General features: G+C 37.1%; 1 protein-coding gene across 1 annotated transcript in view; it reads right to left on the minus strand.

The window, feature by feature from the left end:
• The window catches only part of adgrv1 (adhesion G protein-coupled receptor V1), a 135036-nt gene that overhangs the window by 13093 nt on the left and 101359 nt on the right, over positions 1 to 20584 (minus strand). Inside the window, exons 84-86 of the mRNA XM_052557355.1 lie at positions 9279 to 9395; positions 5580 to 5758; positions 3263 to 3420 (exon numbers count right to left, since the gene is read on the minus strand). Coding sequence (XP_052413315.1) covers positions 3263 to 3420; positions 5580 to 5758; positions 9279 to 9395 — 454 coding nt within the window. The remainder of the gene's footprint in view (positions 1 to 3262; positions 3421 to 5579; positions 5759 to 9278; positions 9396 to 20584) is intronic.

The raw sequence follows: 20584 nt of genomic DNA on the forward strand, positions 1-20584 counted from the left end.
AGATCAACATGCTCTTTGGAATCAAACACTTGATATTCTTTTGTGTGTGTGTGTGTGTGTGTGTACGTGTGCTTGTGGGTGACATGTGGACATCCTGCTCCTTCCTCTGAACTGTGGGTGTGGGAAGCGTGTCTGGCCTCACGCCAGCGCTCTGACCAGACGTTCCATACAGTATGTTCTCGGAGAACTGAGACCTCTCTAGGGAAAACTAACAGTGTTTGGCATAAAAAAAAGAGGTCTGGCCTGAATCTAAATCAGTTCCATCCACTATTAAAACAGAGGTGGGATCACAATCAAATCAAATAAAAAAATTGGGATTTGCCTGTATTAAAGAAAATTCTAGATATACTATAATTTCAATAAATATAGCAATAAGATGCTGTGCATTACACTTATGAATTTTGTAAATCTATTGATTTTCTGAAGTATTTTTCAACAAAATGCAAGTACTGCCTAAAAGGCCATTACTGCCATTTTCAAATCAGCAAAGCTTAGTTTCCAAATAAAACACGTGTCATTTAACTTAACAGGGTAATGTATGATGATTGTTTTCAACAAACGCAATGGATCCAGAATCTAGACTTTGGGTCAAATCATGGGAACATTGTGTAACAGTAGTATAGTGTTAGTGATATAAGCAGTTAAGCAAGGTCATAAAGATATGAGATATAGAAGGGTTAAAAGGGATAGTGATAAACAGTGATTTAGACCCTAATACCCTGTTTCTATGACTGTACAGGCTGTAAACATTTTATGCAATCATGGATATTATGCATGACCTAAGGATTAAGTGTCTGCATTGCAAGTCATTCCTAAGCAAACACTGGAAGCAAAGTGATAGACATCCATACTGACTGTATTGTTCACTAGATTAAAAAAAAAGTACTATAAGACCCAGATTAAATTTGGTTCCAAGTACAATAACATCTGTGAGTTCTGTCCCTTTGTTTACTGTCAAAACCTCCTTGATTGCAAAGCACATCTAGTATGGCCATCACTCACAGCAGTATTCATTTGATTTAGGACATCTTATCATTCTTAAACAGTCTTAATTTTCTTAGCCTTAGAAACTGAGTTTACTAGTCTGTTTACAGGCTGGGCTACACAGCAAATACATAATTATTTTAACATTTGATTAAAATAATAATAATAATAATAATAATAATAATAATAATAATAATAATAATAATAATAATAATAATAATAATAATAATAATAAATGCAAGATGTTTTTGGCTTGACTTTGCAGTTATGTCTAATGAATGAGGAAAATAACTTAGTTTTTAAACAGACCATATTTGGGCCCAGGAATGGCATAAAGCTATGCCACTTTAGTTTTTATATTTTAAGGTTAGTTCATGCATTTACTAACATTGAGCAAAATATTTGTTACAGTATTTATTCATCTTAATGTTAATGGTAAGAAACGTATTCATTAATTAAGATTAATAAATGCTAAAGTTAGCTAATGTTAATGTTAGCTTATCGAAAAGTTTTACCAAAAATTCGAAATAATATAAATAAATTGTATTCATATTGTATATATCAAAACCCCCAAACAGTGAGCTGTTGCAGTCATACTCTTCCACATAAGCATGCCTCATTAAGAGAGCTGAAGGATTAATCCTGAGCCTATAAGGCTATTCCAAGGAAATGACTGCATTGTGAAAAAGCACTACTTCCTTTAAGATCATACTGAACAACTAACTGCATAAGCCGAATGAAATCTTTAAATAGGGCTGTGGTAATTATCTCCCCACAGGCCTTGGAAAGAACACCTCTGCCTAGCGGCTAAAGGTTGATTTCTTAATATCTTGGCTCTATAATGTGGTTCTTCAGAGGCTGAAAAATATCCTGCCATTTTATGGAGCACATCAGAATATCTCAAAGGCAAGTCACAGTCAGAATGATCCATGAGCTTCTAACAAAACGGAAGCTGGTTTCGGGAACAATTGCTGTAATGCATTTAGAGAAGCAAATGGTCATCAAATAGAGTTATACTGGTTTCCACAGCTTGATCACAGAACCTGTGTTCAAACCATGCATAATAAATTAAATTGGCAGCAAACCAGAAACTGAAGACACAGACACAGTTGATAGCATTTTGTCTTTTAGTTAATAGTTACTTGATTTATATGGTAAAGTTGACCTTTCCAGAACTGAACTTGCATCCCATCTCTTGGGTGAACTTTTTTTCACTTCTGTATTTCCCACAAGTCAACCAGGAAATGTTATTTTACTCACTGTGTCCATTTCATCCCTGTCCCAAGCCGAATGTTTTGTTTGACATTTCATCAAGCAGCAACAACCCAGACAGAGTTCACCGGAAAGATCTGGTTTTCTAAATGCATATTTATCTGACTGTGCTTCTTTGGCAGTCATTAAACACATCCGGCATGAAGAAGCAAATTTGCTGCATAATGTATTCGCTTAGGCCTGTGTGTCCTGCAATATGAAACAGCAAGTGTGGGAGTGCTGCAGTGAGGTCATTGTGTTTGCGAGCAAATGGTGGGCTGATGGTGCATCCTTCTGTAATAAAGTTGAGTGGTTTAGGATTAGCCCGCTGTGCTTGTGCACAAAGAGGAAAGCTAATATTGCACAGGGCAACCCTGGCTGACCACCCACACACAAACTGTACAATAACACCATTTAAAGCTCAGAACAGCAGTTACGGGTAAACAATGAAACCATCACGGTGGATTAACAAGTAAAAAAGCCAGTGTTTTACATGTTAATTGTCCAAATGTTAGTTGAAAGGTGCTGCTGATATAGGTAGATTTAAGCAGTAAAGTGGAGTATGCGAACACTAAAGATATAATTAGCCAGTTAAGATTCTAACCAAGTTTTAAAACAAGACTGAAAACATGTATTTACTTAGGGACTGAGCAGCAAGTTAAAATATAGATTCAATCCAATCTACTCAAAACAGCTGTGGGCATTAAATAAAAAAAAGACTAACAAACCAAAACAGAAAGAAAAACATTATTTGGAAGGTGTGTAATTATTCGGAAGGCTGTGCAATATTCCTGAAAGCACAGCCCTGAGCAATCTGACGATTGAGATCAACAGACTTTCCAAGGGAAAGCACCTTCCCTTAGTTTGCTTTCAGTTTCTCTTGATATTATCGGCAGCTCTTTACTTCTAAAGCACCGTTTTCCAGTAACATGTTCATTGCAGTGCCAGGTTATTGACGCAATAAAACGGCAGGAAACCTTGAGGCTAATTAATTTGACAAAACTTGAAATAACGAAAGCATACAAACCTGAGCTGTTTGTGCGGCCTCGGTAGACATCATCATAAGCCTTCCACTGCTGAGTGACTTGATACGCATGGATGAAGATCACCAGCACCCCAACCAAACAAATCAGAGGAACCAGGGCGGCCGTGCAAAGTGCAGCATATACATTGGGAATGAAGCATCTACAAAAAAGACAAAAAAGAATATTGTGAATAGATAAAGAGGATTGGTACCAATTAGGGATGCACGATATTGGATTTTGGCCGATATTCGATATGCCGATATTTTCAAAATAATTTTGGCCGATGCCGATACCGATATCGATATATATACAAATATATACTGATATATTTAAACTTTAATTTTACTGAAGAGAAATCCATGTATCTCTTCTGTACTGATTCTACCATAAATTTATTATTTTACAAATGTAGACAGACATTCACATCTGAAAAACAGGTCAATTATTTCACTTGGAGAATATCGGTTTGGCTCATCGGCAGAAATATTCATATCGGCCGATACCGATAATGGTCATTTTAAGCTTTTATCGGCCGATACCGATATTGTGCCGATATTATCGTGCATCCCTAGTACCAATGTTTATGGTTGTATGTTTGTGTAAGTGAGTAAAAAGGGTTTGAAATGGCATGATGGACATCCTTACGAAGTCTGGTGATTGTTTTTCTGTATTCTTTAATTTTATTTCTACTGAGATTCTTTCTTTTTGTCTTTCTCTGACTCTTCTCCTTCTATCTGAGGAATTTCTTCAAGTCTGCATTTGTTTTTGTCCTGTGTGCAGTTATGGAGTCTCTGTCTGGTATTCGGAAAAGAAAAGCTTTGGGGAAACTCAATCCATAGTAATCTTGTTATGACGTGATCTGTATCAAAATAAGCAGCGGTTGTATTCTGCTCACAGGCCTGGCATCTCTCTGGCCAGACAAAGAGAATGGACAAACACAGCCCGAACTCATTTTATAGAGCAGAAATGGCACAGTGGAGCCATAATATAATTTAAAGCGTGTAAAATGCCTGTAGGAAAATAAACAGCTCATTCTTCACTAGACTTCATCTGATCATAATTTTGAAACACTGCCTGGTTTAGCATAACATACTGTATTTCTTCACATAGATGCCACACAAAAACACATTTTTGAAATAACAAATAAACAAGTAGCTCAGTCTAGTTGTGATACCTGCAAAGGAACTACAGCTACTAACATGGGCCTTCCTCTTCAATTAAACTGCTTTTCAGTTCTTAGTTAAAGGATTGTCAGGAACTTTATCTAGAGACTTAGAACAAGTCATGCGATAAAGGCTGTAAAAGACTAGAGACGCAAACACAAGTCAAACACGTCTATCCAGTGCAGATTTACACAGGAAAAAAAACAGTGCACAGAATGCAAAAACATTATGTTTGAACAGGGCCGTACAAATATTACATTGTATACGTTTTTTTTTTTTTTAAGTATTAAAGTTTTTTTTTTTTTTACTGAAATATAGCCTAAAAAAATTCTCTCTCTCTCTCTCTCTCTCTCTCTCTCTCTCTCTCTCTCTCTCTCTCTCTCTCTCTATATATATATATATATATATAAATCAATTAAATTAGAAATGTTGATCTGTGGAAGTAAAACCATGAAAAGTTATTTTTATAGAACAACAAATACTTTTATTTCTAAAAAGGAAATAGAGAAGTTGATTCTTCATATCATGACTCTTTTAAGAAACCTTGTAATGCTACATTATGTGTGTTAATTAGAATCTGACCTTTAAACTAATGAGCTTCTATTTCTACAAGCATTTGACTCCTCCCAGGCGGCTGAAGCCTTATGGTGCTGGAAAAGGCGAGAACTGTGTTGGCTTGTGAGGTGAGGTGACATCATTTGTTTGTTCTTGGAGAAAGAGATGTTTGGCTTGCATGAGTCGGCTGGGAGTTTACGTGCTAAGAGCTGCTTTGAGAAAGGGTGGAGAGGAGTGTCCGTAGTCCTCTGTTATCACTGCAGGCTTGACTGAGGCAAAACTGAACCTATGCACAGTCACAGCTTGTAACCTCATAAACACAGAAGAGCTAAAAATAGCAGCTCTTCCCGACTTACCAATAACAGACCCCGACCACACACAATTAATGTAAACAGGGGGCAAAGAAGAGAGTGTATATGAGAAAGAAAATTGCTTACAGCACATTAACACAGGAAACGAGTAACTATGAGCAAAAAAAAAAAAAAAGTGAGCATTTACATGTGAATCTTTAGTTGTCCATTATGTCCCCATTTGGTTAAGCAAATGTAGCGTGTGTGTGTGTGTGTGAGAGAGAGAAAGAGACACATATTCATGAACTCACAGATCTCCTTGCACCAGGCCATACACACTATGAATGCTCCATCCAAAGCCTCCCAGCAGGACTACAACCAGAATGATGATGACCAGAGCAGGAAGTCCCCAGCTGAGCAGGAAGTAGAGAAGATAGCGTCTCTCTGTGTGCTCATCATTCATCACCAATATCTGCCAGAAGTTTATGGCCTAGGAAGGACAACACAAGTGTTACTAAATAAAGAAATGGAAACATTACCAGTTTATAATCAAACCAGCTTCATAATAAAGGATAGTTGATTAATGTTTTGACGAGATTAGACACCAAAAACCAACTACCAAATGGACATCTGTTGATTATATGACCTCATATATTACTGCTATCAAGAACTAATACTTTCTAGGTCTATGTGTTCAGTTAGCCTGTTTCACATTTTGGGATGAGGTACTTCAAGTGGGAGTTTAACATCAACATCAAAATCAAGTCCTGATGTGGCACCTACTTCAATCAGTATTAGCTCCATAAATGGATAGGAAGTGCAGCAACTCTGTTTTGCTTGTGCTGGGAACTTGAATAAGAAATGAAGAGAAGAGAGACGCTGGTAGGATGTAGTATTAGCTTTTGGGTGTCGAAACTGTTTGCGATACCTCTCCAGCCTCTTTGTAATTATGGAAGGAGTTGGCACCCCGCCATTGAGATTGTCCCATCTCGCAACTTCCATTGATCTGGCGCTTTAACAGTGCCAGTATAGGGAGTATCTCTGGGATCTATTGAAAGGCTATTTTAGCACAGACTGAAACAGGAGTCCCAGTGCATTGGAAAGAACTCTTAGATCAATAGTTTTCATTGAGAAACTGTATTTCCTTCAGTACTCCTTTAAAGTAGGCGTGGAACATCTGTACTATTTCCATTGAAGGCTAGAATACAATACATGACATTTGCCCAGATTTACAGTCTGAAGGACACGACAGCATTTACCTTCTGATGTCTAGTGTTTTAAAATCTGTTTGGATATAAAAATATGTGTAGTGTATTCCAGTCTTGAACAAACAAAGACTTAACTCACATAGCTTTAGTACCAGATTGTCTCAAGGAATTGTGCAAATCAGGTATCAGCGCACTAATGGGATCTGTGGTGAAAGCAATTTATACTTTTCTATTTCACATCATGCAGGTCGGTTCCGAGTTCTAGATTGTAGAGGATGGAGACTATCATCATCTAGAAAACTTGCATTTACCTTCTAATTAAACTGGATCGTGTGCTTACTGAATGAGATTCAGCTTTTTATTATGAAATTTGGCTGAAAGTAATTGATAAATGAGAAAAGTGCAAACTAAACAATTATGTCACATGTAATTATCACATCACATAAGTTACGCAGAGGATCATTACAGGCTCATTTGCCAGCTGTTTTGAAATAAAGACAAGCACATGTTCAAATCATTCTCTGCTGGATGCAAATTCTTTCCAGTCTGAATCATGATTTACCTTTTCCACCAAACACAACTTTTGTTTGATTTATTCCATGTGTGTTTTCATAAACTCACACCCACTTCTGCACATCAACACACTTACAATACACAAACATACTGGCCTTTACACTTTGGTCCTTCCACAATCCTCGGCACCATAATCCTAAAACCTATTTTTGTAATTAGCCAGTTATTTCATGTTCTCTTGCATAATCTTGCAACACCAGTGTATCAAGTGCCAACAGAGATTACATTCTCTATGTAAACAGCTAAACCCCTGGTGTTTCTCGGCATCATTGAGAAAAACAAGATAATCCCACTATGTGAGAAAAAAACACCTTTGATTTCAAGAAGTTCAATTTAGGTGAGAGGTTCCTCCAGGGTCAGTGCTCAGTTCTATGCCGTTTTTCAACTAAAGGGAGAAATTCAATGCAACATGAACCCAGATGTTTGTGTTCTGTGTGAGTCTTTGAGGGATTAAAGGCCATGTTCTTTTTTCATTTCATTAAGCATGTTAGGGCCAAATCCTGTTTTTGCTTTCGGAGAACAAGACAAGCTTCATAGCCAGAGTGAGCTGAGTTCCAGAGACAGGTTTCTGTGCTTAGAAGGGATTACCGTAGAAAGAAAAGGAGAAGGCGAAAGGGTCCAGCAAGATTTATGAAATGGATTTTTAAAAAGTCTCTGATCAGCTACTAGAGTCGTGCCTGCACAACTGCCTGAAAAAATCTCCACCAGAAGAATCACACGTAGCTGGAACATGTCAAGCTGCACGTAAGATAAATCATGTGTTTTCTGATGGATTGAACCAAGCGTATGAATCATGCCCATTCCTAAGTCGACAATGAAAAGATACACGCACACACATGCACACACACACACACACGTTTGTTTCTGTGAATTCTGGGGACATCCCGTAGACTGAACAATATTTTCTATCCCCTAACCCTAAACAGACCCCTTACAGAAAACTTGTTTGCATTGTTACATTTTCAGATAAACATAATTTACTATTTTTTTATACAGTTTTTGATTGTTTTGTGAACTCTCTACAGAAATAATTTGTTTACTGTACCCTACTCCTAAACCTAACCCTCACACAAAACATTATGCGTGTTTGCATTAAAAAAATAAATAAATAAATGTCAAGATTTCAGGTATTGCTATCCTTGTGTGGAATACCTGGACCGCATACACACATGCACACTACAAAAAGATACTTGTCTTAGTAAGGCAACCTTCTGATATAAGCTTCCTGTTTATGGTGTGATATTTATGTGCAAACATTCCCTCATCTTCAGCAACAAGTAAAAACCATAGGCCTTTGATATTTGTTGAATTCTCAAAAGCTCTTTTGAGATTATGATTTAATCAAACTTACAGATACACATTAGAGAAAACACATACAGATACAAACTTACAGATACACATGGTAGAACCAAGAAACTAGGTTTCAGATTAACTTTTTATGAGGGTAAAACTTTTTCAGATGGTCTTGAAGGTAAGATATACTAAACACTATGTACTAAACAGTGACGATGAAGGTGTGTGACTGAAGAAATATTGTGAAATTTCTTTTTTACCTTGCGTAAGTTAGCTTATTGTTCAAAGGAAAGTTGATGCCACACCTTCAACTGCCCTGTAGCAAAACTTTTCTTCTGAAAAATTCCTGATCTCACTTTCAATTGCTTAAAGGGATAGCTCACCCCAAAATAACATTTCGGTCATTATTTACTCACCCTCATGTTGTTCCAAACCTGTATGAATTGATTTCTTCTGTTGAACACGAAATAATTTATTTTGAATAATGTGAATAACCAAACAGTTGCTGGTATCCATTGACCTTAGTATTTATTTCCATACTTTGGAGGTCAATGATTACCAGCAACTCTGGTAACCAACATTATTCAAAATATCTTCTTTTGTGCTCCAAAAGAGGTAGGTATGAAACAGCATTTTAACATGTCTGTATTTTTGAGAGAACTATGTCTTTAAGAAGGTAAGGATTATTTACAGATAATCATGAATTAAGGACCCCTATCTCAGCTAATTTTCATTAATAAAGTGTGATTAAGTAAATAATTATAAGTATGATAGATAAAAACTGATAGCCTGAATGCACTGTAAGTCGCTTTGGATAAAAGCGTCTGCTAAATGCATAAATGCAATTTTAATTTAATTTAATTTAAGTATTTAGTGTTTTAATTAAGTGCAAAAACCCACTACACTAAACACAGTGTAGAAAAAATTAAGGTTTACCTGTATGAGCATCCAGCTGAACTGACTGAGGTGAAAGTAATGGAAGAAGAGGCCAAGAGCAGCACAACTGTCCTCTGAGAACATGCGTCCACGGAATGCAGACACCAGGAAACAAATCTGAGAAACACAGAGTGACAGATACATCAGCAGAAGCCCTGGAGTCCTCATACACTCAGCAGAAATCACACATTCAGATGATCTCAGCATTCAGTTCTATCACTGAGTCCCAGAAGAGGATCTCAAATGTCCACGACTGTTCCTAAATCATTTAAACGTACAATATTTTTGATAAAAATTTGAAGAGCTGACACTGTCAGGTCTTGAACGGGTGTCTAGAGGCCTGTTACATCACACTGCAGGATGGACAGCCAAAAGAGCAACAGCTGACAAATCATTGTGTGTGTGTGTGTGTGTGTGTGTGCTCTTGTTTTTGTGACATATCAGGACACAACTCTGTATAATGACATGGGTATGACACCGCTATTACAAGAAGAGGGTGACTTATGAGGACATAATCCATGTCCCAGTTTTCCAAAACGCTTATTAATCATACAGAATGAGTTTTTTCTGAGAAAGTAAAAATGCACAGTTTCCTGTGAGGGTTAGGTGTAGGGTTGGTGAAGGGCGATAGAATATACAGTTTGAACAGTATAAAAACCATTACGCCTATGGGATGTCCCCACTTTTCACAAAAACAAACGTGTGTGTCTACTCAGTGTTTAAGCAGATAGCTTCATTGTAAATTGTAACATTTTAATTTACCTACATATGACATTATATTTTCTTTAAATCTCGCTTTTTTCCAAAATGTTTATATTTCAGAAATGAAGACATTTGGACACAGGATATATAGTATATATTATACATGATTATAGATTCTGAAAGCTGACAAGATATAATCCAAGTCCAAGGGCCAAAGTACACTTCAGGAACAGCACAAAAAAAAAAAAAAAAATACTGCTGGCTGATTTCACCTTGTCTGTGACCTCTCAGGACTGTATTTGTGGACACATAAAAAAAATGAAAAAAACCCTGGCAGACGACTCTCATGTGCAGCTAACTGTCCAGTCCATGAATACTGTAACCCTTTCAATGCAAACAACACAGTGTTTTTTAAAGTGGTGAGAGTCCCTGTTGGAAAACCCAAATTAAGGGGAAACCGTGCCTGTGGAAAACCCATCCTGGCTGCTGAGTGAAGGTACTGAACGAGGTACTGTTGGGATAAAAGTCAAGAGGACAGCGAGTGGTGTGAGAGGGAGGTGTCAGCGCAGGAAGGAAAAAAGGGCAGGGACGTCCGCAATGAGCAGTGTCCATCAGGTGCATGCTGGGAAGAGTGATTCTGGTGTGGTAATGCTGCCAAAAAAAACAAAAAGCTCAGTACTGTATGTGTGTAAATTAGCAGGGTCATGGAATAATCTCATAAACAAAACTCAAATAAAGCCTTGTTCGCACAAACATATTCATTAATAGTCTGTCATCATTTTAATTTTACAATATTAAGGGATATTACAAATCCTTTTGGGGCCTGTGTGATATTTAAACTTGCTACTGAACAGGACTAACAAGATTTTCACAAGAAAATGAGCCTGTGCAAATATCAAATATTTGAGGTTAGTATGCTTTTCTATTTTTTGAAATAAATAATACTTTTATTCAGCAAGGACACATTAAATTGATCGAAAGTGACAGCAAAGACATTTATAATGTAAAAAAATAAAAATAAATAAATAAATAAATATATATATATATATATATATATATATATATATATATATATATATATATAGTCATATATAGTCATATATATAGATATAGTCATTTTATGTGACCCCTTTTTAACTAATTCAAAAGAATTTCTCTATTCAGACAAACATATCCTTTATGGCCTTGAAAAATGTATGTATGGAAACAGTTACTAGGATTGGCGTGGTTTAGCAAAGTCTCAGGTTTTTTTTCACGAAGCTACTTCTGTGTCACAGTAAAACAAAACTCAATCACGTTCAAACTATAAACTCATTACAGGCTCTACAGACCCGGGTGAGTAAACAGGGAGGAGATGCGATCGGGTTCCCATACAATATGAACTGCTGACAAACACACACACACACACACACACACACACACACACACACACAAACTCAGACGATCACATCAGTAACATTAGCTGCTGATGGCAGGGGCATCATCCCCCTCCTCTAATAACTTTTCTGGACGATTCTCTGCTCCACAATTGATCCAGCTGCCTTTTGTAACAAAAGGGACATCCAGAAAGACTTCTGAAGCTAAAAGTAGCAGCTAACTCAGTTCATCACGAACGACCCGTTCAGTTCATACACCATTCCACCACTAGCCCCTAGTCGACTGTTTATCCTGCTGAAATGTGTATAAATAAAGGCAACATGGCTCCAGCTTAATAGTTCCTGATTAATAAGACATGAGCGCCCCTGTCATGTGAAACGCGTGGCCTCCGATGACATAACCAGAGCTGGTTGGGGGACAGCGGTTCATTAAGGGGCTTGAGATTGGAGAAGGGTGAAAGAGAGCCACAGTAGAGATCAGAGGACCCTGTGTCTGGGATCTGTCTGGCCTGGAGACAGCCCTCAAGACCAGATGCACTTGATAATGTGGATCTGCTTATCCTTTCAGTGCAATCACTTAAACCCATAACAGGGAGTGGCAGAAAATAGACCATCCAATCTGATATGCGTTGTGATTATAGGCCGGATGTACTGCACCGCGCTGTCCCACAAACAATACGGGTGTAAACAGTACATGTGCGCAGCTGCTCAAAATGAGAAGTAAAATAAATGTAGTGAGGTGTACGGGAAAGTGTAAAATCTCCCAATGTAACAAAACACAATCTAACACATTTTATAGCTTTATAGAGTAAAATGACTATTAGAAATAAATAAATACAGCCACATAATAATAATAAAAATAAAAATAAAATATTTAATTATTAAATACATTATTAGCCTACAACTAATTATATACAGTATAAACATGTTTTATGACATAAAGGAAGCAGAGTATAATATTTAGTGCTATGTCAGGAATATTTTTTTCTCTCTAAGGTTAGTTGGTTCCTGATAAGACAAAGAAACGTGTGTCAGGGCTGTCATTATGGAGACTGATGAGTCGCTCACAGCATTATCAGCTTTCTAATGACAACGCTGGATTAGTGCCAGACAGCCATACAAGGCCACTGTCTTATCTGATTTAATGCCCAAGAAGACAGACATTCTCTATTGTGCTTGGTTTGGTTCCTTCTTTGGTTTTATGATGGATGTAAAATACTTGTTTATGTAAAATCTATCTACCAGAAATTATGGAACAAGACAAAAAAATACATCTATATTCAAATGTAAATTATATGGAAAGCAAAAAGCCTGATATCGAGATATACAGTTCAATTCAGGTAAATGTATCATTTTTTTATGTTTTTTTTTAAATTTATATAAATTATATACATCTGTTTTTGCACTTGTTTCATTATGCTACCGGTTTAAATAATTCAAACATTAAACATTAGTGTTGCTATAGTTACAAAGCTAAACAACATTTTTGCAGCTAATTCACAGCTGACTCCACCTGGAGGAAGACACTGAGCTTAAAACAGTCACACACCATGCATTAAAAGCATTATATCTTGACTTTAATCGGATCTGTCAAACATCGCTCTCTAACCACGCAGAGTCCCATCACACAAGTTGGCAGCGGACTGACCACATGTCACTATAGTGTGAATGACGATAAACTTGTTGACTCCTTCTCAAGTGTCAGATGTTGATTTGTTAGCCATAATATCTGGCGCGAGAACCTGATCTAAGTAAAAACAAATTCACTCCTGCAGCAGTACATACTGAACTTAGAAACAGCTTTTCTAATCTCAATATAAGTAATATTGGATGTGCTTGTGTGCTTCCATGATCATTAACACACACACACACACACACACACACACACACACACACACACACACAAACCTTTACTAAAACATATAATATGTGTAAGTGGATTATGTAGACTACAAAGTTATTTTGAACTCCATATTTCCAATGAGCACAAATGTCTCTTTTTTTATATATAATTATAGTGTTTTTTTGCAGTCTGCTGCAGTCTGAGCCACTCCAGTCCTGTACTCCATTGGTGTATGTTTGAGTGTAACTATATATAGATACTGTGTTAGTCACAGATGCACCTCCCCCCTTTTCCAGAGCTGATTATAAAGGAGTCAAGCAGTCTGTGGCCTCGGGCTAATTTCCACACACATCAGTCAGACAGGTAAACCTCAGTACTAGCCCCTGTGGGCATATGTACTGTGTAAAACCATCACGTGTGAAAATAATCTAGCTCAACAGCTCAATGATATATATTATCTGTGAACAAAACACTCAAACAGCTATCATCGCCAGCTGATGGAAATTTGCACATGTAGTGCTGTTTACTGCGAGTGGAAAAATTGCAGGGATCCATCTGCCTTCCCCCTGTAGAAAGGAGAGCCGGCTAGGCTGTTTCCTGTCTGGAGGATGCATATGTGTTAGTCATCAAGCAATGAGCAAGATATGTATTTGGCTCAAGGTGTGGTATTAGTTTTGAAGAATAAATCAATCTCAGCTCCACTGCATGATAGATGATGCTTTTCTGCCTCTTCTCTGAGGACTGTTTCCATGTACTATGCTAGTGTGAGTTAAATTGTTATGACTGCACTAACAAAAAATAAACATTATGTGACTTTTTTTTCGTTTTTTGAAATGGCAAGTGTGATAATGCAATTAGCATGATTTATTGCTATTTTTTTTAACAAGTAGAACAACAAAAAGTTGCATCACTGTTTAAGCTCAACCTGAATTACACTGCTTTAAACTGGGGCAACATCACCAGAATAAAAATCATTTGAAAACATAACAAAACAAAACAAAACATTTTATAAAAAGTTTAAAACAATTATTAGGGTGTATTTTTTATTTATTTGTATTTAGGGTAAATGTATATCTCAAGTTAATGCTGTCAACTGTCATCCCAATTGATTGAATTCATTCAGAATTTTTTTATTCATGTGTATATGTATATATATATAAATTGGCATTCAGATTTTTTCATTGTAGTGTATGTAATTATTTTTATTTTTACACTAATTATTTTTTTACTTATTTTTCATTTTCTTTTTAACATTTTTGGAAATTTTACAAAAATTATAAGTATACTATTACCCTTATCTGGATCTCCAAAAAGAGAATGTGGCCATTTAAATCATCATCAAAGAACACGTCAGAGGGTCAATATGCTCCTCTCAGAGATCTGCTGCTGATGTAGACTTGGCACAAGGCGCTAATAATAGCCCTGGCCAAAAAAGATTACATCACCAGCAGAGCGTGAGAGATGAGTCACGTCAACCAGACGGTCCGAATCTTCAATGTGTCATTCATAACACCATTCTGGTTCTCAATTGCCTTTTTTCTTTCTTTTTCTCCCCCCACTTCCTATCCCACCCACCTCCTCTAACAGCTACCGGTCTGAACTAGCTGGTTCCAGACTGGTGAAATCGCAGAATCGTGGGTGTTTCCTAAGCTACTTTTGTTCAGTGGGAGCCAAAAGCACAAATTTCTCACAAATATCCACCTTTAACTCTGCTATAATTTCTTCTTTCTGCCTTCCTTCTCATCTGGAAAAATCCCTTGTTGCTCATGACAGGGCTTTCCCCAAACTGTCAGGACTGATTGGGCTTCTTTTTCTTTAACACAGACTTTCATCAACCAAAGTGGTTGCAGTTGAGTGCCTCAGGCACACACTACGTGAATATGGGACTCCTCAAGAAAAGGTGAAACAGCTGCGGGACGTGATTAGTGGGTCTGTGTGGGAAGGCCGCACCTGTGTGTGACTCATGAAAAAATATTGAGATGTGCGGGCGGCTGTTCATAAAGAAGTCTTTACCTTCTTTATCCTTCTTAATTCATTTTCGCAATCTGGTTTCAGACGGAAACTTGTCAAGAGCTTGACAAGAAAAAGTTGTTTATGTGAGATGATGAAAAATCCTTTTAAATGTTTAATATTACAGCAGTTTTAGATCTCAGATCCTCGCTGAACCTGAAGGAAGCACTATAAATGATGAAAATATTCTCAGTGAAGTTCAAATATTCTAATTAGGAAAGTTAAGCTAATTAAAGATTTGTGTTAATTGAAAAGGACAACTAATGTCAAATGATATTACACAATCAACATATACAGTATTGTTCAAAATAATAGCAGTACAATGTGACTAACCAGAATAATCAAGGTTTTTAGTATATTTTTTATTGCTACGTGGCAAACAAGTTACCAGTAGGTTCAGTAGATTCTCAGAAAACAAACAAGACCCAGCATTCATGATATGCACGCTCTTAAGGCTGTGCAATTGGGCAATTAGTTGAAAGGGGTGTGTTCAAAAAAATAGCAGTGTCTACCTTTGACTGTACAAACTCAAAACTATTTTGTACAAACATTTTTTTTTTCTGGGATTTAGCAATCCTGTGAATCACTAAACTAATATTTAGTTGTATGACCACAGTTTTTTAAAACTGCTTGACATCTGTGTGGCATGGAGTCAACCAACTTGTGGCACCTCTCAGCTGTTATTCCACTGCATGATTCTTTAACAACATTCCACAATTCATTCACATTTCTTGGTTTTGCTTCAGAAACAGCATTTTTGATATCACCCCACAAGTTCTCAATTGGATTAAGGTCTGGAGATTGGGCTGGCCACTCCATAACATTAATTTTGTTGGTTTGGAACCAAGACTTTGCCCGTTTACTAGTGTGTTTTGGGTCATTGTCTTGTTGAAACAACCATTTCAAGGGCATGTCCTCTTCAGCATAGGGCAACATGACCTCTTCAAGTATTTTAACATATGCAAACTGATCCATGATCCCTGGTATGCGATAAATAGGCCCAACACCAGTAGGAGAAACATGCCCATATTATGATGCTTGCACCTCCATGCTTCACTGTCTTCACTGTGTACTGTGGCTTGAATTCAGAGTTTGGGGGTCGTCTCACAAACTGCCTGTGGCCCTTGGACCCAAAAAGAACAATTTTACTCTCATCAGTCCACAAAATGTTCCTCCATTTCTCTTTAGGCCAGTTGATGTGTTCTTTGGCAAATTGTAACCTCTTCTGCACATGCCTTTTTTTTAACAGAGGGACTTTGCGGGGGATTCTTGAAAATAGATTAGCTTCACACAGACGTCTTCTAACTGTCACAGTACTTACAGGTAACTCCAGACTGTCTTTGATCATCCTGGAGGTGATCATTGGCTGAGCCTTTGCCATTCTGGTTATTCTTCTATCCATTTTGATGGTTGTCTTCCGTTTTCTTCCACGTCTCTCTGGTTTTGCTCTCCATTTTAAAGGCATTGGAGATCATTTTAGCTGAACAGCCTATCATTTTTTGCACCTCTTTATAGGTTTTCCCCTCTCTAATCAACTTTTTAATCAAAGTACGCTGTTCTTCTGAACAATGTCTTGAACGACCCATTTTCTTCAGCTTTCAAATGCATGTTCAACAAGTGTTGGCTTCATCCTTAAATAGGGGCCACCTGATTCACACCTGTTTCTTCACAAAATTGATGACCTCAGTGATTGAATGCCACACTGCTATTTTTTTGAACATACCCCTTTCAACTAATTCAACTAATTGCCCAATTGCACAGCCTTAAGAGCGTGCATATCATGAATGCTGGGTCTCATTTGTTTTCTGAGAATCTACTGAACCTACTGGTAACTTGTTTGCCACGTAGCAATAAAAAAATATACGAAAAACCTTGATTATTCTGGTTAGTCACATTGTACTGCTATTATTTTGAACAATACTGTATACGCTCTAACATTTAACATCATCAGCTCATGTTTATGCAACATAATTTTGTTATGAAACATATACTGTAACTCCCACTAGATGTTTGACTTACAAACACTCTTTGAGTGCTCAGACTAACAAATACACACATACACACTGACCATTGACGGTCAGTGGGACATTATCCTTGGCACTAGTCCGGATGACCTGGCCCCTTTTTTCTTTTGTTCATGATTACATTTCAAGCCCTTATGCAAGCTTGGTTTCCGCAGGGACTTGGAAGTCTATTGTTTTTTGATGACATACGCAGACAGTTTTTTAAAATTTTTATCGAAGAATGGCTTAAAAACAAATTTGAATTTGCACTGCACTGCTACTATAACAAAAGACACTCCAGAAGACACATTTAAAGAGCTGTCGATACCTCACAACACATGCATATAAGAACACAGTAACGGAGAATATGGTTACACTACTGTTGAAAAGTTTGGGGTTGGTAAGATTTTTGTAATGCTTTTTAAAAATAATTTTCTTACGGTCACCCAGGCTGCATTTATTTTATCAAAAATACAGAAAAAATATATAATTACAACTTTAAATAACTGTTGTCACCTTGCTGAAAAAGTATTCATTTTCTGTAAACATATATCTTACTGACCCCAATAGTGTATTTGCAGACTCAATGCATACTTTGTAAACATCACTGCATTGTTTAACAAAATATCTATATAAAATATATAAGTGGAGTTTATTTTAAAGATAGCAAAAGCACACTTTTCATTTTTTAATGGTCATTACATTACATATACCTCCAGTTTCAAAGCCAAGCCTTAAGCCTAGTCCCGGACTAAAATGCAACTCTGCACTGTTTTAGCTGAAAGAAACGTGCACTGACTGATCTTAAAATAGTTTAAGTTTAATTGTTGTTGCACACTAGTAGTGTTTTTTATCTAAGGAATGTTTATAAAAGCTACTTAAATGTCCTTATTGAACTATGGCCTAATATTCGCTTAACATAAGCCCTTTCTTTGAAACCAGGTAAGACAAAAAAAATCTCTGCTTGGACAATGGTGTAAACTTCAACACTTAAAATAATATTTGTACCAGGTGGTTTAAAGTCATAGAAAAGCTCTAACATAATTTAGTTTGCAGATGCTATTTGGTTTGATATTTTGTATTTAATGCAATGAATTTCAGACTTTTTTAAAGATGCCTTAATAGTCCTAACATCTTTGGCTCCGCTGTATATTTAATAAAGAAATAATAATACAACACTGAACGGTTACTAAAGACCTATATGTTTAAATGACTTTGAAAAGTGGTGACAGGAACTTCAATCATCCTCTTCAAGCCAGCTTTAGCTGAATAACACAGCAGCAGTGACTTCAAAGCCTACTTTATCATTCTTAGCCAAATCTCCTTGAAGTGTCTGAGCATGATAAAACCAAACAAGCTTTAGTCCTTCACTGCTAAGCTCATAGACACTGTGTTGCTGTTGTCACAAATCTCCTAGCTACCTGGTAATGTTACTGGTCTCCTCCTCAAAACAACACATGCTGCCGTTCATCTCATGCCAGACTGCAGTAAACAGAAGAGCTGGCCTCAGTGTTGGCTATCACGCTGACACGTTTCGGGTCAAAGCGGACAAGCCATCAAGCCAAAATGAAAGTGACCATGGGAACACAGTCATAAACAGACCTTCAGAATAACAATAATGGCATAAAATAAAAAAAATAAAAAACATTCAGTACATTCAGTACTGTGTATATGCGACCCAAATCCCCTAAAATAACTATTATTGAAGAATAACGATTGACGCATCATTTAAAAAATGAATACTGATTGAAAGTAACTCTGTAAAAGTTAGAAAGCAGGATACTAATGAATGATTTCACAATGCTAATAATCTTCAACCAGGAGATTAATTGAGAAGCACCTAATTTTTTAATAGTTATATAACTCACCTTGAGACAAACAGTGACTTAAACGGGTCACATGATGCAATTAAAATTTTTCCTTTCTCTTTGGAGTGTTACAAGCTCTTGGTGCATGAAGAAGATCTGTAAAGTTGCAAAGACTAAAGTCACGCAAAGAAAGACGGTGTGGTTTCAGTAATCGCAGTTAGTGTTGAAGAGAGAGAGAGAGAGAGAGAGAGAGAGAGAGAGAGAGAGAGAGGGTCACACAGTGGAGTCAGCTGTCTTAACCGTCTGTGACTTGTGTACTGCAAACACAAACAAGCTTCATCACTGTGTCTGTCATGCAACTCTGTTCCCCTTTCAGGCTTGAACTGATGGTTGGCCAATCGGTGCAGACTGCGTTTGTCAGAAAAAGGGACTTTGTAGTAAACTACATGTTTGAGAGCGGCGGGCACAGAGGACCTACATTAATTTACAATAATGTACAATGTGCAATAACACAGCACACAAACACACATTAAATCATTATAGCACATGATAATCTCACTTTGAGATGCCCTTCAGGTTTATCAGCTCCAGATCCACATCATATTATCATTTATGCATGTAGACATAAAATGTTGAATAAAGTGTTTATCTGTCCTTTTCTAAAAACATCACAGGGAGTTTTTTTTTATAATGAAAACAAGCAGTAAATGAATACAGTGCAAGTCTAAAAGGGAAACTTTTTTAAAAAACAGAATTAGATTAGAGAGTGCTAGAGATAGAGGATTAAAAAGGAAGAGAAGAGATGGAAGATATCTGTTTTTAGCCGATTCTTGAGGATGGCTTAGGACATTCTACCAGGAGGGAACATTTATTTTAAAAGTCTGTGAAAGTGATTTTCTGCTTCTTTGGGATGGCACAATAAAGCGATGTTCATTTGCAGAAAGCAAGCTTCTAGGGGACACATACTGCAAGCATAAACTAATGACCAGTGGTGGTTTTGTAGGCAAATATCAAGGCCTTGAATTTTTTGTGAGCAGCTATTGGTAGCCAGTGCAAATTGATAAACAGAGGTGTGACGTGCATTCTTTTGGCTCATTAGAAATTAATCTTGCTGCCACGTTCTGGATTAATTGTAAAAGTTTGATAGAGCTGGAAGACCTCCCAAGAGTTGTTCATCCAGAACCGTTCAACCGAGAATCGTCACTACCTGCGTCACTGAACTTGTGACACAAACACAACAGAACCACTAGATTTAAATCAGTACAGCCAACTAAGGATCAAATGCAACTGTTTTGAATGAGCACACCATTTTTTAACAAAAAGTTTTGTTGTCTTTTGCTGAAGTAAAGACATTCCTCTCGTTGATAGCTCCGGATGAGATCCAGATGAGAGCTTGATGGGGCGACACGGAATGAAAAAGTTATTTTAGGAGATGTGGCAGTAGGGGCAGCGTAACTTAAACGACATGTGAATAATCTCATCCAGTCTAAAGCGATACTAAACTGCAGTGGAAACGCAAACCGTGCGAGCCGAGTCGTACCACGCAGAGGAAAAGTGCCATGAA

The sequence above is a fragment of the Carassius gibelio genome, chromosome B5 (assembly GCF_023724105.1).
Source record: "Carassius gibelio isolate Cgi1373 ecotype wild population from Czech Republic chromosome B5, carGib1.2-hapl.c, whole genome shotgun sequence".
In the NCBI taxonomy this organism is placed as follows: domain Eukaryota; kingdom Metazoa; phylum Chordata; class Actinopteri; order Cypriniformes; family Cyprinidae; genus Carassius; species Carassius gibelio.